Source organism: Solanum stenotomum, chromosome 6 (genome assembly GCF_019186545.1).
Source record: "Solanum stenotomum isolate F172 chromosome 6, ASM1918654v1, whole genome shotgun sequence".
Classification (NCBI taxonomy): domain Eukaryota; kingdom Viridiplantae; phylum Streptophyta; class Magnoliopsida; order Solanales; family Solanaceae; genus Solanum; species Solanum stenotomum.
The window spans coordinates 52,674,282-52,698,391 of record NC_064287.1 but is presented as its reverse complement, the minus strand read 5'-3'; the positions used below and the strand labels follow the sequence as shown (position 1 = coordinate 52,698,391).

Here is a 24,110-nt window from a genome sequence, read left to right as displayed (position 1 = left end):
CAATTGCTTCCATTTTCAACTGTTAGATCATGTAAACATGTTTAGTAAGTAATTAAAGAATTCTTTCCAATAAAGAAATAGATTTTTGGTACAAATTAGGACTTCTATTTAACATGAGCAAATATATTTGGCAAAAGTTTCAGCTAATTATTATTCTATAAAAAAAGAGGCGTGACTTCAACTAATTACATGTGTACTGTTTGGTATAATGATTTTCAAAATTAAATAAGTTATTTTCTAATGTTTAGTTGCTAGAAAATAATCTTTACTAGAAAGGAAAAATAACTGCTAAATTTTTTGTGTGGAAATCATTTTTCTTTTATTTATATACAAAAAATGTAGTTAGAAAAATAAATTTAATAAAAATTTGGTGGATTGAGTTATGACCTGCATGCATTATTTCAACTTAAATAACTTTTGATCTGTCTATTTATTAACTCAGCTCATTTTGACTCACTTAAATTCAGTTCAACTCGTTCATTTGACGTTGTTCTAATCATCACTCTGTAGAACTTACATTTACGACTTGACAACACATCCTTATCATATAGCAGTACCCGAGTACGAACCTTCATTTTATCCAGTCCACTCCAATTATGTGATGTACGATATCATCATCTTCTTGGATACGACACCTCTAGCCAATATTAGCTCTTAATCTTGGAAAAATTAAACCAAGCGTCACATTGATCATACAAAAAATACTTTTTGTCTATGCAAAGGGCAAAACATGAGTATGAATTGAGGTGGATTGAATTAGTGGTCTTCAAATTTGCAACTCATTTTGATCACTTCATAATTAAAATGACTAATATTGTTATTATTTTTTATTATATGATTTTGTCAATATCATAAAATTCAGCTCTAAGTAATGTTTTCTTCATAAACTTGAATGAGTAGTGCGCATGGACATATATATCAAAAGTCGTCTCTTTTACTAATTATGAAGAAAATGACATTGGAAAAAAAATATTTATGATATATGAACTTCATTTTCAGTTTTTTTTTTCAGATTATATTACAAAGATGACTTTAATACCAATAAGAAAGAATGTAGCTCTTGGACATTCTTAATATGCACTTCTTTTGTTAAAATTAGGGATTTAATTTCATGAATAGTCAAAGAGGTGTATATATATCACACTCATCCACAAGTTCAAGGCGCGACATACGTTTGAATGAGAAGATGATTTTTCTAAAATCATAACGATAGACGTGTTAAGAAAGTAATGTGAAATCATTGTTACTTCGTTATCTAAGAAGTTGCTGACTAATGACCTAAAAGTACGTAATATTTGAGAAGCATGAACAATCTTCACCCATGAGATATATTCTATTTTTTTGAATAATCAGATAATATCGATCAAGTTGATTAGATAATTTAGAGATGACAAAATTAGTCGACAAAAATCTGATACTCATTAGTTCTGCTTGTAAAGAAACGTAAACTTGATAAAAGTTGAACAAATTGGACTACGACCCAATGTTTTTCCATCTTCTCTCAACTAAATAATCTTTGGGCAAATCAATGCCCACTCGTTTATCAACTCAACTTTAAATCCTCCAAAATCCGTCTAACCTGTCCATTTGACACCCCAAATCAAACATAACATTGCTAAATATACAAAAGTAGTAAAGCTATGAGAACTAGTGAATCATACTTTCTTTGGGCCCAAATCCCATAATATGACCAAATCATAACACATAGGCCTCTTAGCCCAATTTAAAATTCTTTCATTCTATTTTTCTTCTACTACCTTATCCATTCTATCATTATCTCAAATTCTCTACATACACTCTTTTAAAGGCCACAATTTTCCCACTTCACTTTTTTTCATCACTAGACAATTTTTTTTTTTTCCAACACCAAAAAATGTTATCAATGTCAGTTCAATCTAGCTTGAAAGGCAATTTGAGTATTCCCTCTTTACCTTCACAAAATCCTTCTTACAAATCCTTCAAATCATGTTCTTCATTATCTTTAAACAACAAAGGTTCATCAACAAGAAGAATTCATAAGATTTTTGCTTCAGCAGTTACAGAAGCAGAACCAGCTGCAATTGAGACTTCAGAAGCTGTTGTTCTAGAAATTGAGGTAAAAAATCAGCAATTTAATTTTTTCATTATGTATTTTTTTTCAAGTGCTCGGATCAGTTTGCGTGCAACTCAATTAATTTCATGAAAGTAGAGTTACTTCCCACTAGCATAGTATAGTAATGTTTGTCTGATTTTGACTTGATACATAGTTTAGAAATGTAAAAGAATATTTTTGAATCATTTGGTGCTAAATTAAACTATTAAAGATACGATTCTCTAAAAATGTAATGGTAGTCCAACACTTGTTAATGAAAATGAGGAATAACTAGCAAATTATGAATGTTTTAATGAATTAAAAAATTTAAAGGCATAATTAGGAAAGTATATTGGTCATTTAGCTAAAAACAAAACAAAAATCGAGTTAAATTATATTGTAACCTAAAAGTATAAGTTATGATGACGAGCCAAAAATAATAGATTCAGTTGAACACTTAGCTAGCTTGAATGCACTTGACTCATCCTAGCTAGATCCGCCTATGACAAAATCCAACATCTAACTTTCGCCCGTGTCAGATACTCACACCCGTATTGAAACAATATTGTGTCTACATTATTCAAGATTGAAAATAATAAGTTCAGTTGAATGCACATAATTCTTTTCAGATACTTATGTACGTCTATATAAATAATGAGCCAAAAGGATAGGATATTATGTTTTGATATCTTAGTGAATTCTTGAATTATTTTTTTCAGAAGGTTGATATGAAGAAAAAGGTATTTGAGAAGCCAAGGCTAGTGTTAAAATTCATATGGATGGAGAAAAATATTGGACTTGGCCTTGATCAAGTTTTACCAGACCATGGAAGTGTACCATTAAGTCCATACTTTTTTTGGCCAAGAAAAGATGCATGGGAAGAGTTGAAAACAACACTAGAGAGTAAGCCATGGATATCACAAAAGCAAATGATTATTTTGCTTAATCAAGCAACTGATATTATCAATTTGTGGCAGCAGAGTGGTGGAAATTTGACCTAATTGTTGTTTTGCTATTTATTTGTAGGCAAATTGTTTCAAGTTCTGTTTTTGTTTTATTTTGTTTGGTATATGTTATCTTCTTTTTAAGTGTACTATAGTTGAAGGAGAAAACAATTGGAACCATTTTTGTTTCTAACTTTCAAGATTTCTTTTTCAATTGCATTGCTAGTGTAAATAATTTTTAGATAGTTAGTGTGTTATGACGGGGTGGCAAGATGGTCAAATTTTGTGAATAATTTAATAAAATAAGTAAAATGAAGATAGTATCAAGTCTTGTCAGCCTAACATGTCTTGTAATGTTTGTCAATCTGATAAAGCTCGTGAACAGTTAATGAGATAGATGAAAGAAGATAGTAGCATTAAGTTTTTCTGGTCCGACAAAATTTATGAACATTTAATTAACGCATGCAAGATTTTACATATGTAGCAAGGCTTACAAGTAATTTTAAAAAGATAGAATGAACATTGTTCAACAAGGTTTGTCAATCCAATTAGAATGTAAATTGTACCAAAGTTATGTCTCACCTTGCATAACCTTACCTTGTGAATAGGGTAAGGTTTGTCAATTAACAACCTTAATTTAACAAGATAGGTAGAACATGTATTGTACCAAAGTTATGTTACGTCTTACAAAATCTGTGAAAGAGAAATTAGTTTTCTTTCTTTCGTATGTATAGTGCCAAAGTAATTTTTATACGCACAAATTTGAAACCATGGTCGAGTTCACTTTCTCTTAATTCAAGCTATTCCTTAGCGATTGTTCATTTTCCACGCCCCGTAACATTTGGACTTAGAGACTTATCATGAACTAAAAGCCCATAAAGTTTTTCTAGTTGGGTTGGTCCATCCCAACAAGGCCCATGGGCTCGATGTCGACTCTCACTTGAAACTTACGATGTAAGAATCCTCTCTTCGTAATTAGTGGCTATACCAAGGGTAAATTCCTGCGATCTTCAACTACGACATCGTATAAAGGCCTTCGTGCCCATTTTTTCCTGGAAATTCGAAATATAGAAATTTTGGCAGAAGTTTTTTTTCCCGCGCTCTGGAGCTCTGTGAATTCTCCAATCCATGGCTCCTAAAGCAGATAACACTGAAGGTAACTTCTCTCGCCGGAATATTTTCGCCGGATAACAGAATTGAATATTTTCGTAGTTGAAATCTTAATTTACAGATCCTAAAGCTTATCCACTTTTTGTTACTTGAAAATTTGCAGGAATCGTGCTCAATTTCGTAAACGAGGTAACACACAGTTCATCATTTTGCTAACTAGTATATCTAATTCCATGTTTGTAGTGTTTCTGTGCATTTGTCTTTGTTTCTTCTTCTAATTTTCACCTGTAGTGTGTAAATAAATGTAGTCGAAGGATCTAAGATTTAGAGAATTTTTGTTTGAAAGTGTTACTATTGTTTACACAAATGGATAGTTTACTGTAATTAACTAATTTCTACGCCGGTATGAGAGTTCAATTTGAAACATGAAGTGTAATTCTGTGCTTAAAATTAGCAGCTATGCAGTAAAAGTTGTAATGCAGTACACTACATTTTATTTTATTTTGCTTTGAAGATTCAGGTGTAAATATCGAAAGCTGTTGTTAATCAAACTGATTAGCTTCAATATAACTAAGCTATTGTATAATATATTTGGTTCCTTGTAAAAGTTTCATTAAAAATGTAGAGGAAGCAAGTGTAGGATATAGAAGAATTACAGCTTCAGTTGCTACTGTGTGCGCACAGTGTAATTTCCTTTGTTGCTTGAATTAGTGTCTTGACAGAGGGTATAGCTTATCAATATTCCGTGAAGATAGTGTGACACTTTCGTGTCTATTTTTTTCTGGATACCTGTTAGTTTGCTATCAAACTGCAAATTTTTGAATTTTGAGTTATACAGTCTGTGATTTTCCTTTTTCCGCATGGTGTTTAATGTAGCAAAATAGACCATTGAATGTCCAAAATGCGGCAGATGCACTGCAAAAGTTTAACCTTAAAAAAGCTGCAGTACAAAAAGCCCTGGATAATCTCTGTGACAGTGGTAAGATATCATTTAAAGAGTATGGCAAGCAGAAAATTTATCTGGCTCGGCAAGATCAGTTTGACATCCCAGACACGGAAGAGCTTAATAGAATGAAGGAAGAAAATGCCAATCTACAAGAAAAGCTGAATGAACAGAAGAAAGCCATCAGTGAGGTTGAAGCAGGTATTCCTATTTGATACTCCTTGCTGTTGTCTGTGAGTTATTTGTACAAATTTGTCGGACGTTTTTCGAATTTGATAATCTTCAACTCACCGAGTGATGTTACATGTAAATTATAATGGTTTTGTTGCAGAGATGAAATCTCTGCAGTCAAATTTGACTATGGAAGAGATACATGCTAAAGAATCCAAACTGAGAAAAGAGGTAGGAGATGAAGAGACTCAGTGGAACTCTCTAGCATTTGAATCTGGTCTTCAAGCATAACTTGAAAAATATCCTAACTTCTTTATCATTTCAAGGTTGATGAGATGGAAAAGAAACTAATTAAATTGCGGGAAGGTGTTACTCTTGTAAGTCCAGAAGAAAGAAAAGCCATCGAGGGGTTGTATTCAGAAGCCTTAAATCAGTGGAGAAGGCGAAAAAGGATGTTCAGAGATGTATGGGATGCCATAACTGAGAACTCACCCAAAAATCCAAAAGAGTTTAAGGTATTAACAAGTCGATCGTTTCGTATTTTTGCTTGCTCTTTCTAAACTCCACTCCTAATTTTCATGTGCATTTCAGGAGGAACTTGGAGTTGAATATGATGAGGATGTTGATGTGAATTTTCAGTCTTTTGCTGACCTGATCCAGCATGGCAAGAAGCGTCGCTAGAGGCTAGTGATTATATTTACGTGTTACATTTTACCGCAGGAGTATACTTGATCAGGTGTTCTAAGAGTATATATTTGTAGACTTTGGAATTGTGTAATGTTAATCTGCTTTTCTAAGACCTCTTGTCTGCTTTACTCTCATCACTACTGGAAGTGGTCTTGGGTTCAAAAGACAACTGAAAATGGTATAGGGAGTTTTACAGTAGAGGACTTAACCAAATAGGCTAGTAAAATGTAAATGCACAGCAACTCTATGGCCTTGTACTTCGTCAAGATTGGCATTGAGCTGCCACACTTCTGGGGTATAAATATGCTCATCCACCCTGAACAAATAAAAAGTTGCCTCTCTACCCTCACGGGAAGCCTGTGTACACACCATTGTTCCAGACTCCACTTGTCGGATTACAGTTCTTGTGAGGGGAAAAGCTGTGTACACACCATCGTCCTTAGTCCTCACTTTGTGGATTACATTGGGCTTCTCAGTTTATTCAATTGTACATATTTTAGTGTATGTTGCTTTTTCAACTAAGTTTCTCTCCGAGTTTTCTAATCTGCCAGCTCACACTACATCTTTACTGAAAGCTTAAAGGTATGATAGACTGAACTTTGCACAAGTTTATACCCCTTTTTTCATAGCATATAATAGTATCCCATAGCAGTAAAGTTTCGAATCAAAAGAATTTATGTGTCTGGCTGTAGCTTCGATTATTATAAAATATCACAATATTTGTCTAGAGCTTATAATCAAGCAAACAAAATATGAAGCTACATTATATTGACAAAAGAACAAAATATATCCGCAAACTTACAAAATCTCCAAAGATAAAGAAAATATGTAGCTATGATATATTGACTAAGTACACAATATATGCACCAACTGGAAAAATCTCAGCAAACATTTATTCATCCTTGGTCTCTAGTGATACTTTTTTCTAGTTCTCACTGATATTGGCTTCTTATTTATGTATAGGTTTTCTGTACCTTGCTTTGTGAATCCTTCAATCTCCTTTTTGTTAACATATATCCGATCTTGGTTCACCAGTGAAAGTTCTTTCTTGTTCTCATTGATATTGGCTTCTTATTTATGTCTAGTTTTTCTGCACCTTGCTTTGTGAATCCTTCAATCTCCTTCTCATTTCCTGCTTGGTGCGCCGGAGAACCAAAAACTTCATTCTTAGGACGTTTTAATGACGGGATTCTGTTTTCCTCTCCAACTTCTTCATCTATTTCATCATAAATTACACCATGTCTAGGACTTTTCACCTCATCAACAAGAATATCGTCTGCTGAAATATCAGAACTTGAAACAGAGACTGATCTCTTGAACTGTTCTTCAAACTTCCTCTGTTTGAGTTCTTCCACCTCATCTCCATCGGAGAATTGGTTGACTTCAGAATGAAAACCATAGTTCTGACTAGTCTCAATTTTCTCAACTCCCTCATTATTCTTCTCCTCTCCTTCATGAAACTCAGATTTCAAATCCTCACGAGAGTCCGATACATTCCTTGGCTTCTGACTCGGACTCTTGGGGTCATCCAGATCACGCGATTCAGACCGAGAGAGTTCCACAGCTGCTCTTGCAGCTACTGCTGCATAAGCAGCAGACTCAAAAGCTGCTTGAGCTGCAGCTGCTACATCTTTATATTTTCTCCTAGCTTCATGGTCTACATTTTGAGGTAAAACTGGTATGTGATCTTCAGGCTGGTCCTTCCTTTTCGCGATGACCTCCTCCTCCTGTTTTCATCGTAAAAGTTCTTTAAAAATTTACTTCAAAAATAGAATAATTATCGCGTTATAATTCAAGACTCATCTCAAAACATACCTCTGTATTTTCCAAAATTATTTCCTCAATTTTCAAAACAATGTTATTCTCTGCTGCAATTTCCTTAAGCACTTTGGTTCTTTGTTCTAAGCTAGGCATCCTTGTTGACAGCTTTTGTATCATCTACTTGGCGAAAAAACAGTAAATTAGTTTCATTATTAGTAATGCCATTTGTTCGTATACTACGATAGAATACTATACCAGGTTTTCTGATATTTATTACCTTAGGATTTACTCCACAATTGTTTCTTAACTCAACAGCGCGAGCCGCGAATTCCTTCCCAAATCTTGACGTGAGAATAGCTCGAAGCTCTTGAAGTTCTGGGAATTCACCACACCTTGAAGCTGCAAAAATCAAGCTCGATGTCGCCTCTTTCAATTCCTCAGGACATATTCTACAGACAAAACATGAGAAAGCTTAATACCAGGTGACAGTCAATCAACTGAGCTACTAAGATTTTTTTTTTAAAAAAAAAACATATACACATATCCACAATTGAAAACATAAATAAATTAAAAACACTAACTTCTCTTGTTGAATAAGGTTGATTCTTTCAATAGCTAGAAGACAATAGCCTTCTACCATGTCAAACACATCCAACATATTTTGTTCCTTCATCACTTGCTCAACCTACAAACATAACGGTTCTGTGAGTTCAACTGAATCTATTACTTCTGACTCGAAATATGTACTATACATATCCCCACATGATCAAAATGATAATATAGTGAAATAAATAAGTTACCCTTAGAAGAGCTCTTTCATGGAAACCAAGGTTTAAGAGCTGAACCACATCAGACCGCGCGATCGAGCACCGTGCTTGGCGTTGGTTCTTGAGTACAGTAACCCTGGAAATGGCTAAATTTGCAGTGGCCTTGAATTTACTAATTTTAAAGTTTCTTCCTAGTAAAGCATCAAGTTTTCTTCCCATGGCTACTTCCCTTTCACTTGTTTGTTTCCTCACTCAATGAGAAACAAGTAAAAGAAAGAGAAGTATAAAACACAAAATGAGTTTTTTCTTTAATGGTTGGTGGTTGTTGAAGAGACTAGAAGGATAGGAACAAATGAAACTAGCTTAGTTGCAACTTTTGATAATGACGAAGGTTGAATTATAAGAAAATATAAAGAATGTTGTGGGGAAGTTAATAAGAAATTTCTCAAATATATTATGGTGCAAATGTTTTTTGTGGACATTTAAAATAACCTTAAAGTAGATTTTAAAAATAAATATATTTGGGGGTAGAGGAAAGGCGAAAGGAAGGGGATTATAATGTGATCTGATCGAATCCTTCTCAGGGTGAAAGTTCAGGCAGTCAGTCAACCAACTGAGCTACTAGATTCCCTTAAAATCTATATTTAAATTTTAACGGAAAGAAAAATTACTAAATGATTAAAATATCATGAATATATATATATATATATATATATAAATAAAATAATAAATGGGTCGAATATTATAATTATATATAAAATAAAATACATACTCAATCCTAGTTTAATGAATATAATTAGTTGATAACTATTAATAGGAGATACTAGATGATTATATATATAAAAATAATAATGTTAAAGTAACGTGTGGGGATTTTTCTTATGAAGGAAGTTTTTTAGTATGAAATGGAAAAATAGGAATTTGAGACGCGGTTAAGAGGTGTACATATTAGAAAAAACTCGGTGATTTTTTGCGGCTTTGAAACGGTCCAATTATGTAAATTTTTCTCATTTTTGTTTCATGTCCACTACCACAACATTTTTTTGGGTTTTTTTGGTCGCTATCCGTATTGAAATTTGACTAAATAATTAAATTTATGTCATATAGAATCTCATTCAGAGGAAAACACTCTTTATATTAAGAATTTTTAATATTCAAAGCTCGAATCAGAAATCTCTAATTAAGGAGAAGCAATTTTTTCTACAGTATCATATCCTTAGATATTCCACTACCACAACATAAAGAAAGAAAGAAAAAAGCTATATATGAATTTAATATTAATAAATAACAAAATTTCAAACGAGGAAAGTTTTTTGCGTTACTCTTTAATTACTAGGAAAATATTGAGTTGTAGCTAAATTAATTGTATAAAAAATATTGAGTATCTGACACGATGTTGGTAATTTTTAGCAACCTGAATTAGTTGGAGGTTAAATAAGAGATTGAAAGTGATTTGATTGCGTTCGTATTGAATATATTTGATTTATAAGTGATTTAATTATGTACGTATATTTTACCTGAGAATGAAATCTAATTATCGAATATAAATAAACGATTGTTACAATTTTAAGATCATATTTAACTTCGAAAATTTAATAAATTTGAAAAGAATAATGACACTTATAATGAAAACGATGAATATATCAAAATAGAGAGAAGATAAATTTTAAAGTAATTTGAAAATGAAATTTTATTTGTACTAAAGTTCCCAAGTCCTATCAAATTGCTAGAAAAGCTAGAAAAATAGTCTTTTTAGAGGTTGTGTTAGGTAAGCTGATTATTCAAAACTTATTGACAACTGCTGATTAGCTACTAATTATAGAAGCTATTATCACTTTGTTTCTAGAACCTTTCAAAATTAAAACTACCTTGGACGTCATTAGGAAATTTATTGAGACTAATATTCTGTTTGGTCAAGCTTATTTTTATTTGCAAAAATGCTAAAAAAAATAAATAAAAAGTAAGGTCTTTGATCGAATTTTTGTGAAAAAAATAAGTGTTTTTGAATGTAATTGTTTTTCAAAGCTAAAAAAAATAAAAATTCAAAAAGCATTTTTTTGAAAAATACATTTAGAAGTATTGATTAAAAAGTTTGATCAAATATTAATTACCGTTCAGAAATATTTCTAAAATTCATTGGTCAAACCTATATATTTTTTTTCCAAAAAATACTTTTCAAAATAAGTTAATTTTTAAGAAGCTTGACTAAAAACTATAAGTCCCCAAACAATCTAAAATTCTGAAACAATGGTAAAATTTGATTAATCATCCTTCATCTCAGGTTAAGAGAAAACTTATCAACATTAATTGATGTTTACCATAATTAAGTGTATTACGTAACCATGACTAAAATCGTTAAATTCTTTAGTGATATTTATTAAAGAATTTGGTTACAAATATTTACATATATGACTCAATATAATATAATAATAATTATATTATTATCGTTAAATAACTATAGTAAAATTCTTTATTTTTTTTAGTTGATTTTCAGTAAAAACTTTATTGTCACACGACTGTACGTGCATGTATTACATGTGTGCATGCGTTGTGATCGGTTGAATCATTTCTTACTTCTTATTTTATCTTTAATTACACACTATTATTTTTATAAAAATAAACATGACAAATTAAGATTATAATATCAAAAAATATTTTTAGTATGTTAAAAATATTTAAGATCATAAATTTTGAAAGTCTATTCCCTCAAATAATCTCAAAAATGAAGCAAATTGGATATCCAATTCGGATTTGTATGAAATAAAATGAAAGAATTAAAATTTTATTATTATTATTATTTTTATTATTGAACAGTCAATGAAGACTGAAAAGATAGTCAAGTTGAAATTAGAAACTTAAACCTCTCAACGTCAACAATAACAATTTACCTAGCAGGGACGTCACAGCCATTTATATATGTTTGACAAAGAAAACTAAATTGACTAGTAATCTATTTTATTATTAGATTTATTTTTATCTAATTTCTAAGTGCAAGGTTCAATAGTTTTGGATTTTTAAAGTATTTAACTATACAGTGATAGACTAATAGCGTATTAAAAAAATTGACACTATCACGTTACTTAAAATATTTACAAGTAAATTATACAAAGGACTCTGTTCGTACTAGTAATAGTAGCATTTTTGTGAGTATACGAGCTAGAAAAAGTTTATCTAGATCCGATGTTTATACCAATCCAATAAATATATATGATATATAAATGTCTACACAAACACTTGTATTTTACAAAATATAATTAATCAATATACATATTCATCCATTTTTTGTGATTTTAACTATAATAAATTGGTATAAATTAATATTAGGTGATAGATTTGGAACTTTCATGGTACTTTCAGTAATCAAAAGAAAATTCAAGTGTACTCCAAATGATTTATTCAAACCAGAAAGTGTTAATTTACTTTTGGTTTAGCAAAATTCTAATGAATGATAATTTTCTTTACGTTATTGCAATTATAGATTCTTGACCTTTTTTTTCTTTCATAATCTTTAGCTTTCAATCATTGTAACCCAAAAAAATGTAACAACAATGAAACTTCCATAAGCGTATACTTTTCTACGTCATTGAATTTTGATGCAACCAAAAAATGATCTCTAATATACCTGTTGTAGGAATCTAATTGAGTTTTGTCATATTAATTGGTATTCTTTTTAATTAAATAGTTAATAATATTTGATTTGTCACAAATTACTTCTTCAATTATTACTATTTCAACTTTTACAAAGTCGACATAACTCATCTAGTTTATGATTATGAGACAAAATTTGTCTAAAGAGTTGCAATATTTTGGTCCACTGCGATAAAAAGAAGACCCACACAACTTGCATCAGTTGTGAGAAACACACAATTAAGTGTGGGTACCACTCATGACTTGTTTTGGGTCGATATAATTAATTTGGTTAAATCACAAAAACTTGAACAAATGAAATATGCATTTCATCAAGTTAAAGTAAAACTCAACTGCTTTGTTTGCATACCTGTGAGTATGATCAAATACTCCTCTAGTCACATTTATATTTATTAATAATAACATGAATATGTATGTATGCATTGTGTGTTATATACATACAATATTTCTTTTTCTATTTGCAACTTTGATCGTTAACGTTGGCGATATGTTTACAATGAAGCAAACAGACCACAAGCCTCCTTTTTCACTTTTTCGCTTTTGATAGACTTTCATCAGATGCTGAAACTTGAAGCTAAGAGAAAACGTAAATTTATATTCATATTTCATAGAACAAAGTGTGAACATCAATAATGGCTCTGCTGCCCAAACATAATCTTTCGAGCTGAACAACACACATCATTAGGCTGAAGAAGAATCAAAGTAGACATGAGTCGCGATTCTGAAGACGTAAGTAGACTTTCTTAGCTGAGAATTGCACTATCAAGGCTACAAAATCTGGCAACTGTTATGCACTAAAATATCGAAAGAGTTAAGCAGAACATCCAAATGAAGGCAGGAAATTCTTCAGCATTAGTGCAGCGCGCAATTGGAGCACTGGTTTAACTAACCACTACATACATCGAGATAACTTTTCCAAACTCCAAAAAAAGTTGCAATAAGCTAAATCATGAAGCAATATCTCAATTACTAGAATCTGAATTCAATCCACGGTTGTGCATCAAGACATGATATGATCATTTAACAATCTATGACAACGTCAAGCTCCAAAACAACACTCATCCCTAACCACCATAACCGGAAAACACAATGAAATGAAGTGTGTAGCACTACTAAAAATGAATGCTCTAACCATCAAGAAGCTAGTAAAGAATGATCAGAGTAATTGAGCAACAAAATTTTTAAATCCTTAGACAGCACAAAATACGAATGGTATTGTTGCACTATGATCCCACATAAAGAGGGTCATTCCACTTCTTACATTCAAGCTATAATCTCACATATAAACACAGATCGGTGCAGTAAATGCAGCTGAGAATATTTCAAGGCATAAGTGATTAGAGCAAAACCGAACAGAGAACCCACAATGGCAGAGCAAGCTTCCCTTCAAATATATATTTTTATAAATTTACTTCACAATACATAAGTGATGAGTGTGTAAAACAAATTTGGTAGTTAGGAAGCTGCATTTTTTTGACAGCATAGCAACGTGGCAAGTTTTTGTGCTACTCCGGATGATTAGAGTCCAACTCATATAATAGAGAAAAAGATCGAAATCTGCCCTTATGGTTAGAAGTTCAGATTTCGAGCCAAAACCAAATGGCGACTGGCGAGGATATGAATGACTCCCAACTTTTAACAGAGGGCAAAGTTGGACCATTTCACATAGTTCAAAGGAAAATTGAGCTCTTTACACTTCTTACTTATCCAGACTAGTGATGGGTAATGTCACTTGTTATACAATACGAAGTGATTTGTAATGTCCAACTGAATCAACATATGCAGGATTCAATGTATTCTGAATATTTTTAAATTTATAATGGCTTCATTAGAATGACAAAAGAATTCTGAAGAACAACAAATACACATGAACCAAAAACAAACAACTCAAATGACAGCTGCTATTCAAACTAAAGACGTAATAAAATGTAGAAGGTAAACACACACAGATTGAGAACCCATAGAAGGAATGCGAAACACTTTTAAGACATCAGAAATAGAGATCCAAGTCAGATAGAAGTATGTGAGTGCTTCACCAAAGATAAACAACAAGAGAACCAAACCACAAACAATGGGGTGTGTTCACTCAAACAAAGGCGGTGTTAAAGTGAGTTAAAGAAACAGGAATGAACTATGGTAAACTTAACTTACATTCAGAAGTACAGAAACAAGAGTAAAGATACACTTCAACTTTATCAAGTCAATTCACTAAAATCTACCTATGACTTCTTAAGAAAGAGGAGAGGGGACTCAAAGCAGGCCAGTACAGCACCAATGCAGGACAAATGTGGGACGGTAAGAGTGTGAGGCGACAATGCATCAGCAAAAGAGACTTGGAACCCTAGCATAAACTAAGCTAAGAGCCTAGGCTTGGCATCAGAGCTCTGGCTTCAGCCTTGGGAGGGTGTAATTGGGCTAGAGAACTTTTTAAACTAAAGAGTACTGTATAGAGAACCCCAAAACCTCTTTCACTTTGATTTTCCAGTTAACTGAAGAACCATATTGAAAAACTGATATATTAAAAACATAAACCATGAACCGACCAAAAACCGAAAAAATCAAAATTTTCGTTTACATTTGAGTTCTCGATTTTCTAAAAAATAAGCCGATTAAACAAAATAAATGAACTTATACATGTATATGCTATTTCTCACTTGTTTTGTCTCATCTTGGATATCACATTACTTTCGCAAAATGTAGCAAGATTGCCAGTAGTTTAAGTGCATGCCTAACTATTTGACTCGTTATGAGCTTTCATATGTTTTTAGTGATGCTTTAATTTGCAACACTACCTCATTAAAAATATGGTTTTTGTTTGACATTTGAAAATAGTCCCTTTACAGTGTTCGTCTGAATTTAGAAATTCCACATTCCTACCTTCATCAAAAAAGAAATTCCCTAGTGCTACATTCTACTTGAGAAGAATTTTTATAAGGAAATGACTATTCAGTTAAGTATCTCATAAAAGCCATGCACTTGTCCCCTCTAAACATTATTTGAAGTCTGAATTTCCTGAAAAGTACCATAATCCAAAAACAATTATACCAAACTTGAGTGCAGAATTCGTTAGCGTGAGAAAGAAAGATTACTAGTCAAATGGTAGTCAGGCATTGAGGGGTTTAAAGACTCGTGGCAATACATCACACCTCAAATCCTTCAAGACAAACCCTATGGGATAAAAAGGTAGAGTCACAAGTTGAACTTGTCATGACTAACAAAGTTTAATGGCAAAAAAATGGATAGAGAGAGTCGGAGAGGCTTGGCAGAGGAGCAATATGTTGGTGCCTAAGAAGGTGGAGGAAGATAAACATGAGAGGCTAGTCAAATGTTCCTTGACCGTGCAGATTGGAGAAAAAATGCAATGCTTCTTGGAGGAGGGATCTATAAAGTCAAATTCCAATGCAAGCTAGACAGATTTTTTTTTCATTGACTAAAAATCTGGCATGGGAAGTTAGTGTTCAGGAAAGGGACAACTGAAATTTGAGATAGATTTGATCCACAATGGCCAATTTTATTAGCAAAATCCAGTTAAGAATTTGAATTATATTCCATGTAGGTCAATTCCATGGAGGACTACCAAACTTTGAATGTAATACATTGAGAAGAATATCAGGTTTTCAAAAGATACCCACCTATTACACCAGAGACGTAATGAAATTCAAGGATACTTACTAGAACTGCAGATGCATGGAACCACACCCTAGCAAGACAAAAAGCCACATCAATACCACACTTCTCAAAGGGATGTAGAATATATTATTCTTATTGAACAAGCAGCAAGAAAATAAAATTGACAACTCACTTCAAGGCTGCATCTGATCATTCTCCAGTCATACATTGCTCCAGGATGACCATACCATGGATCAGATGCAATGCAACTTATTAGAAAGTGTTTTTGGGAAAAAAAATTAAGAAATAGAAAAAATAACAATGACTCCAAATTATTTCCAAATAAGAACCTTTAGCTCTTGATAGTTTTACTATTCTAACCTAAGAAGGCTCATTAACAAACCACCCTCAAGTGTGCAATTATTCAGACAGGACCAAATTAAAGTTCAGAAAGCAGAACTTGTCAAGAAAAATTAAAAATTGACACGAACAAGAAAACGCAAATTATCACTGATGTCCAAGGAATCAAGTAGATTCACAACATTAAAAGGGAGTCACAGTAATTCCTAACAAACAAACCAAGGTACCTTCTCCAGGGTGCCTTTTAAGCATCTAAATCACTGAATCTTGCATCAAAGCCCTGGTAGATATCCTGAAGGAAAAAGTAAATTAGACTTTCCAGGACCCGAGGATTCTGAACAGTATGTAAAACAAAAGAGAGATGATACACAATTAAGAAATAGGCCTGAAAACTATATAATCCCACACAAATATACAATTAAATCAGAGATTTGAAGACAAGAGTCGAGAAAACTAAAAGTACAGAAAGGGAGAAAAAAAATAAAAAGACAGATCCCAATCTACATTCAGAGTGAACAGATAATTCATTGTGTTTATTTACAGAGACATATGAATAACCATGCTTCTGTCAATATCTATTTTGGCACAAGTAATTCTCCACTCTCAAGACTTGAGTCCAAAGTACCACTTGACACATGATCACTATTTTAAAATTGTATGAAGCTCTTTATAATGTCACCATCAAGAATTAGTACAGAAGGGAAAAACGCCTTTGGCAAGTTATCTTACGATAGAACAGAAAACATTGCACTGAAAGAACTGCCAAGATATAGATCTCCCAAAATCAGCAATCTTCTCTGCAACTTCAACCATGCCAATCTTTGAAGCACTTAACCCATGATAGTAGATAAAGACATATAAAGCCCAATGATTAGAGAACTGAAAATAAACTAAGATCATATGATCATAATACACTAGTATCTAGTGCAGCAGTATGTCCCTAGTCATAAAATCATTGTTGTCATTCACTTGCCCGTGATGAATGGGTGGCTCAATGCCTGGGAAACAGTCATTCTCTTTTCTGGATCTAACACAAAAATTCTCTCCATAAGATCTTTGAAGTGAGCCAACATCTTTGGGTCTTCACCTGGAGAGCCCAAAATTATTGAACTGATATCTTTTGGCTTGATATTAACAATCAGCTTCCTTATAGCCTGCAAAAGTATACAGGTGCAACCAAAATTTAATATATAGCAAGGTTATCATTAATGACTATAAATGGTTTGATTATCTGGGAATGACAAGACAGTCTAAAAGTTTACAAGAAACGACCTTCTTTGTAACAGGATCCTCTTCGATGGCAAGAAAATTGAGATCTTGGTCAAAATGTTGTTCTGTAAATGCACCCTGAAATAAGAGAACGGAAAGAATTATTGTTTCCACACTGTCAATTATTAAGAAAGATGCAAAAACTGCAAAAGCAGCACCACCTACTGCAATCACCTAGAATTGTCCGCTGCAACTACTTAACCAGGTTAATAGCTTCAAATCATAAATATTCCAAATTAGCTTAGGGTAATATGGAGAATGTCTAAGACGAACCTTTCTAAGCATCTTTTTTGGAAATGGACCTTTCAATTCCATATGAAGACGAAGCATGTCATTATTAGTTGGACCTGGAAATAACACTTTCCCAGCATAGAGCTCAAACAAACAGCAACCCACTGACCATATATCCATCGGATGATCATACGACAAGCCAAGAACTGCAACATCACATAATGTAGAAACTTAATCAAACAAAAGCACACAATTCACAAAAGTACTTAGGATCAATGTCGGAGCATTGAATAATAGAAACAAAGAGAAAGGGAAGTCCCGAAAATATAAAAAGCAAATATTGAAGAATTGATCTTACTGATCTCTGGGGCACGGTAAAAACGGCTCACGAGGTATGGAGTAATTTCATTTTTTCCAGCAAACATAGCATTACCAAAGTCACAAAGCTTCAGCACATTTTTTGCTTCATTTACCTAAATAATCAAATACAGAAAGGTTAACATATACATGCAATTTAAGGGAAGCAAAGTAAAACTCTCAGCAGATGTGAAGTCGGAGAATTAGCTAGCCCACGGAAAGAAGAAGATACACAAACAGTTGGCTTACCAACATGTTGTCGGGTTTAATATCACAATGAAGCACACCACAATTTTTTAAATGCTTCAAAGCAATGAAAAGTTGCTTTGCGTACGTCCTCACAGCAGTGAGTTTGAGTCCAATGTTACGTCCAAACTTCTTCAAAACCTCACGGAGATTCATATGAAGAGACTCAAAAACCAAACAGAGATGATTCCGGTACTTGAAGCTAGAAATAAAACGAACACAGTGGCGCTTGTCTTCAGGATCTGCACCAACTAGCTTCTTCAGTATGACCAACTCTTCCATACCTGCTTTATACCTGAAAAGGATGAAAACAACAAAATTAGGCCACCAGATCTATCAAGGCAGCACAAAATGGGGAAACTAAGAAACTACTCACATTGTTTCATTATTGCGTATCATTTTTATTGCTACTTCCTCAGGGTCACCAGGTCTAGCCTTGAGATCTTTAGCGCGGACAACAGTAGAAAAGACTCCTTTACCATGAGCAGCAACAATCTCATAACGGCCATCAAGAATTTCTCCGAACCGATAACCTGCAAACCGACAAGTAGACACCAACTAAGACAGCAATTTTCAGCCATCATAGCAAAAATTAATCAACATAACAAGCTTCTCTGAAACTACTTCCTGCCAATCTTAAATCAACTTTTTTTATAACCGAGATATCCCCGAGGGTCAGAGCCGCAAGGTTCTAAACTCGATGGATAATGGGAAAAATATATCAACTAGCAAAAAGAAAATCTCAACTTCAAGACATTTTTTCCTTATGTGTTTTTGGACCTGAATAAATATTGCACTATTATAGTTATTAAACAGAAGCAAACAGAAAATGAGTCATAGGGTACTCAAAATTTATCAAGCATCTTCGGATAAAAATTAACAGAGAGGCTATCATGAGCAAAAATGAAGGAGTATGGTGCCAAGTATCAGATGTAGTAGCACACTACCACTAGCATGGAAGTAAAAACTGAAATATGAAAGATCCTGGTAACAAGTGAGATGAAATACTTACTATAATACCCTTCCGGATCATCCCAGTTATCATGAAGGCCACTGCGCTCAACTGCTACACCATCTCCTTTGCCCTGACAGACAACAAATAAAACCAGAGAAAAATGAAATTTGGGTGCTTATTACATAAACAAGGAAAGGACTTCCTATAAGCAGAGTAACATGTTTCCCACAGTTTCAGTACAAGTACAAAGTAAGAAACCCATCCTCTTTTTCACTCTTGTTAGAGCGGAGTTTTCCTTTGTTATCGTTTGGGAAACGAGGAGCAAGGAAATATAGGGACTCATACAATCCAGGGTTCTAACAATACATTATATTCCTAGACATCACACTTTAAACTGAAATTAAATGGTATTACAAAATCTCCAACATCTAAAAGAAACAGACATAATGTAGTGAGAGGAATTTTATAGCCATCGTTTCCAAAATGGTTCATCGTTTGTCATTTTTGGTTCAGCAGGAAAGAAAGGTTTGCTCACTATTAGTTGAATTAAAAATAAATGAACAATGAGATGGCCAACATAACAAGTGCTACATTGGATTACCTAACAGAATGCATGCTTTTAGTGCCCAATCTCTCTAACATTAAAAGTCAACACAAGCTAAATCCAAGAATTAGCAAACACAAAATCTCTGACTATGTTTCTAAGAAAGCAACTGACCATCTTCCTGATGCCAGCAGGTGATTCTCCAAATATATCGTCACAAAACATGTCAGCCGACCTCTCACTCTGCAAAGAGTAGTAAACGGAAGTCAATCATCAGATAAAGCCAGCATTTAGGAAAAAGACTATTGGAGCAAAAGGCAGACCTAGAAGGCAAATTACTGCATCAACTAATTCTAAAACAAACTTTAAGGACAAGAACTAAGATCTCCCAGAAAATAGTGTTGAAAGATAAAAAAGCAGAATGAATACCACCAGTCCACCAGAAAGGAAAACCCCATTTAAATCTCAATGGTATGTGAACACACCTTTGGAGTACCCTGTCCCAGTCCACCAACTCCAGAAGCCTGCACATCACCAATATGACCACCCTGCAGAGGTGATTTCCCAACAGAAAATGTTGGCTCGACATCTGCACCATTGCTTTTAGCATCAATAGACTCTTGCACAACATTCTGTCTGGCTGCCGGTTTTTGGGTTGACTGCTCCATGTGAATCTCAACTAATGCCAATAAATGAAAAACATAGTCAGAGCCTAGAAACTCAACCCAGACATGCAAAAAATCAATAGAGAATATCTTAGCACAAAACTCTAGAATCATATACAGTGCAATGCAAGACTTCATAAAACCTGAGTGACAACAGACTCCAACTAACATAATAAGATCTATAACATACATATTTAAGAGAGCAAATCCAAAATCAAACTCATTAAGCGGGCAGAAATTTGGCACTTAAACTGCTATGCAGCATGCGAGATTGATTGGCCAAAATACAACATTCACAGCTTATATTCATGAATACGCAGATGATAAACCTGAAGGTGTTTTACCACCAAAAAAATGAAAAAATAGAAAAATACCAACCAAAGACTTGTCATTCGCGTAAAGGAATTGAATATTAAATACAGTAAAACAGAATCAAATAATATATCAAGAAATCTCAAGTCAAAGAAATTACCAACGTCCCCAGATTGAGTTACTTGTTCCTTCTGTGAGTTCTTTATCTTATATTTTTCAAGAATAGCTTGCCTTCGCCTTCTGCTCTCCTCCTTAATTCTATCAAGTTCATCTTCTTCTTCCTGTTCAGCAAGCTGGAAAACAACTTTTTCCTGATAATCCTCCTGCTCAACTTTATCTCTGCGATACAACAAAAATGAGAAAAACAAGAACCACATATTAAGTAAAACACCTCTGATGAAGAAGTTCTGATATCAAAAGTCACTAGCTAGAATTAACAATACCTTTTAGATCTCTCGCTTTCTGTCTCTACAGCATGTTGCTTTGTGGTCTCAGTTTTAGAGTGATTGCTTGTCCTTTCTCTCTCAATGTCAGTCTCATAATGTCTATTACGTCTATTATAAGCAAGACTGTCATCCTGCTGCCTGCTGTACCTATCGCTATTTCTATCCCTATCTGCCTCCCTACTACGTCCCCTGCTTTCCCTATCCCTATTCCTCCTTTCTCTCTCTTCCCTCTCCCTCTCTCTCCCCCTCTCATATTCTCTTTCTCTATCCCTTTCCCTATCTCGAGCTTTCTCTCTGTCCCTCTCCCTCTCCTTATCGCTCTCCGTTCGCCTCTCCTTATCGCTCTCCCTTCGCTTTTCTCTAGCCAACTCACGCTCCCTGTCTTTCTCTCTTACTCTATCCCTGTCATTCTCCATACTCTCCCGAAATCTATCAACACTCTCCCTGTTATAATACCTGTCTCTAGAGGATCTACTGTTACAAGAATTATGCTCCTTTTCCCTATCCCTTGAAGACTCTCGGCTTCCATGTCGATAGTCCCGGTTGTAACCAATTTTTTCATCATCAAAGTTACTTCTATATCTGCTTTCCTTTTCATATGTGTCATCTATCTCACGAGACTTAGGTACAAGGAAAGACTCCTCCAGAACACTTTTTGATCGTGATCTTCCTCTGGAGCGATCAGGTGACTTGGATGACTTTGTAACATGTCTCTCTTCAGGGTGCTCATAATGTGAAGATGATACCCTAACAGATCTATGCCTCTTCCCAACATTTTCAGGAGTTAAGGATTTTATTATTTGATCCTGTAAATCACTTTCATCCTCATGATAGCTCTTTTGTTTTGTACTTTCTTCACCAGCGATACTATCTTCTTTCTGTGGTTTAGACTCCAATTTATGAAATTCATCTATGTAACTACCATTGGCAGAATGCTTGACTCTGGACTTTCTTTCTCTAGAACTATCAGCCTTTCTACTTTGCCTTTGCTCATCATGCCGTCCTAAAACAGTGGCATCTCTATCAACTTTTTCCACATTGTCTGCAGGCCCTTGTCCTTGAGCTTCATGCAATTCCTAGACAAGAAATATGAGCTGAATTAAATGATAAAGTACAATTTTCCAATATTTTAGCAGACAAAAAAGATTCAAATTTTAACAGTCACGAGAAAGTTTCTTACTAATAAAAAGAAAGCCCTCAATCATCAGGACTTCAAAGCTCTGTATGGAATACATAATTCTCATGTCTGTTTTATGCAACATACTTATTAATCAAACAGTTCAAACAACATTAATTTAACATATCTTGGACACTAAAAATAGTAAAATTCTAAACAAAAGCCCCTTTTTTGGTTGCTTAAAGTTGAAATGTTGCATTTGAAAACAGAAGTTTTTCACTACTTACCAAAAAGATTACTTTTTTTTTCAAAACCAAACTAAATTGTATTCTTAATCTTCAAAGAACCATGACAGCAACCAAACAGGCCCTGGAAGAACAAATAAATAAACACGATATTTATACAGCAATTAAAATCGAAAGAAATCTGAACAGACCATGTTCAAATCATCTTCATTCCCCAATTTTTCGGCCACGGTATTCTCATCAGCATCACCAACAGCAGCAGTATCCACAATATCATCCTCAATGATTTCTCCTTCCTCCATATCATAATCAATCCCTAATGTAGAAACACCAACAACAGTACCAATCCTAATCTCTTCTCCTGGTTTACCTCCGTTCTCAATCTCACTTTTTGATTTAACCATTTCCTTCTCGGATTTCGAATCGGATTTCTCTAGGTGCTTCTTACTATGATGGCGATGGTGACGGTGGTGACGATGATGGTGTCGGTGCTTACGGCGTTTCAATGGTTCTCCGGTATCCTCATCGGAAGGAGAAGATCGATGGTGTTTGCGACGGGAAGGTTCATTGGAATCGCTGGCCATTGAAGAATTAGGGTTAGGTTTTGTCGGAAAATTATTCGGGTCTAAGAGAGATCCGATTGAGATGATGATGAGTTATAGAGAGAGAAAAGCTGAGGTGATATTTGGAAATAAGAGAATAATAATAATTGGGTACTGAAGTTTAGAAAGTTACAAATAGACCCCAAAAAGTTTGTTGATTTTGATTGATTTGTTTGAAATATACGAGGGAAAGGGACCAAGAGTGGACTTTCTCATTGCTAGCAAAGGATAAAGTTGAACATGATTAGATTGATCATAAATATTGTTTTGTTTATTTTTACTTATCTACTTTTGACATACGATTTCTTAAAATACAATAGTTGAGTGTGTTTTTGTATTAGAAATTAGGATGTTGAGATGAATGTAAAGACATATTAGGAGCAGTAAGATTATGAATGAGGTTATCTAAGAGAAAGTGGTAATGTGCAGACGATGTGTGTTGATGTCCCAACAAGGAGGTGTGAGAAATTGCTTATAGGGAGTATGCGAAACTGTAAAAGTAGGCTGAAAAAATTATTGCGAAGAGGTGATCATATAGGATATGGTGCAACTTCGTATTATTAAGGACAAATCTCTAGATAGGAATAATTGAAAGTCGTGTATTAGGGTAGAAGGTTATTATGGATGGAGATTGGAGTGTTGTCTTGTCGTGCTTAGGTTTAGGCTTTGTTAGTATTTGTTGTAGTACTAGACGTACTCTTATAGTTCTTGTCATATGTTGTTTATTGTTTTTCAATTATCACACTATTTTATTGTTGTTGTCGTTATTGTTTCTTTCTTGTAGACTTTACACTCAGGGCGGACCTATGTGGGTGGTAGGGACCCTAACCCCCTCGGCAACAAATTACATTATATATATAGGGTAAATTTTCTATATTTATATTGATATACTAATTTTGAGCCATCTAAATCAAATAGGAGAGTTAGCCCCACGTTTTGACTCTTGTTGGATGCACATTTATATTTTTATTTACTGAACTCTGAGTGCTATGTTTTCTTCTTCATTTGTTTGGATTTGATGCATTTGAGCTGATTGTCTTTCAGAAACAA

General features: G+C 33.8%; 4 protein-coding genes across 8 annotated transcripts; 2 read left to right on the top strand and 2 right to left on the bottom strand.

The window, feature by feature from the left end:
• The first annotated feature begins 1,839 nt into the window (after nucleotides 1–1,839).
• LOC125869187 (30S ribosomal protein 3, chloroplastic-like) lies at nucleotides 1,840–3,205 on the top strand. The gene is made up of 2 exons (XM_049549751.1): nucleotides 1,840–2,095; nucleotides 2,791–3,205. The coding sequence occupies exons 1-2, from the start codon at nucleotides 1,874–1,876 to the stop codon at nucleotides 3,070–3,072; spliced, it is 504 nt and encodes a 167-aa protein (XP_049405708.1). The 5' UTR covers nucleotides 1,840–1,873; the 3' UTR covers nucleotides 3,073–3,205.
• An 885-nt stretch (nucleotides 3,206–4,090) lies between these two features.
• Nucleotides 4,091–6,017, top strand: LOC125867635 (homologous-pairing protein 2 homolog). Its single transcript, XM_049548193.1, has 6 exons — nucleotides 4,091–4,171; nucleotides 4,289–4,314; nucleotides 5,002–5,269; nucleotides 5,400–5,470; nucleotides 5,566–5,754; nucleotides 5,831–6,017. Exons 1-6 carry the CDS (start codon nucleotides 4,144–4,146, stop codon nucleotides 5,918–5,920), a joined length of 672 nt encoding a protein of 223 aa, XP_049404150.1. The 5' UTR covers nucleotides 4,091–4,143; the 3' UTR covers nucleotides 5,921–6,017.
• A 658-nt stretch (nucleotides 6,018–6,675) lies between these two features.
• Nucleotides 6,676–8,948, bottom strand: LOC125866887 (uncharacterized). Of its 2 annotated transcripts, none has more exons than XM_049547269.1 (5): nucleotides 8,488–8,948; nucleotides 8,269–8,372; nucleotides 7,965–8,136; nucleotides 7,742–7,864; nucleotides 6,676–7,653 (listed from the first exon to the last, which is right to left on the bottom strand). In XM_049547269.1, exons 1-5 carry the CDS (start codon nucleotides 8,671–8,673, stop codon nucleotides 6,955–6,957), a joined length of 1,284 nt encoding a protein of 427 aa, XP_049403226.1. In that variant the 5' UTR covers nucleotides 8,674–8,948; the 3' UTR covers nucleotides 6,676–6,954. The 2 variants fall into 2 exon arrangements, with proteins under 2 accessions (XP_049403226.1, XP_049403227.1); XM_049547270.1 differs by having other exon boundaries at nucleotides 6,676–7,647.
• A 6,599-nt stretch (nucleotides 8,949–15,547) lies between these two features.
• Nucleotides 15,548–23,145, bottom strand: LOC125866880 (uncharacterized). 4 transcript variants are annotated; one of them, XR_007446577.1, is made up of 14 exons: nucleotides 22,650–23,143; nucleotides 21,094–22,172; nucleotides 20,811–20,989; nucleotides 20,159–20,352; nucleotides 19,848–19,916; nucleotides 19,187–19,259; nucleotides 18,551–18,707; nucleotides 18,178–18,469; nucleotides 17,930–18,044; nucleotides 17,614–17,777; nucleotides 17,344–17,418; nucleotides 16,801–17,225; nucleotides 15,905–16,363; nucleotides 15,548–15,802 (listed from the first exon to the last, which is right to left on the bottom strand). XR_007446577.1 is itself a non-coding variant. In XM_049547259.1 (12 exons), the coding sequence occupies exons 1-12, from the start codon at nucleotides 23,040–23,042 to the stop codon at nucleotides 17,037–17,039; spliced, it is 2,979 nt and encodes a 992-aa protein (XP_049403216.1). In that variant the 5' UTR covers nucleotides 23,043–23,143; the 3' UTR covers nucleotides 16,553–17,036. The 4 variants fall into 4 exon arrangements, 2 of the variants coding, with proteins under 2 accessions (XP_049403216.1, XP_049403217.1); XR_007446578.1 differs by lacking the exon at nucleotides 15,548–15,802 and having other exon boundaries at nucleotides 15,899–15,942; nucleotides 16,299–16,363; XM_049547259.1 differs by lacking the exons at nucleotides 15,548–15,802; nucleotides 15,905–16,363 and having other exon boundaries at nucleotides 16,553–17,225.
• Nucleotides 23,146–24,110: the final 965 nt, after the last annotated feature.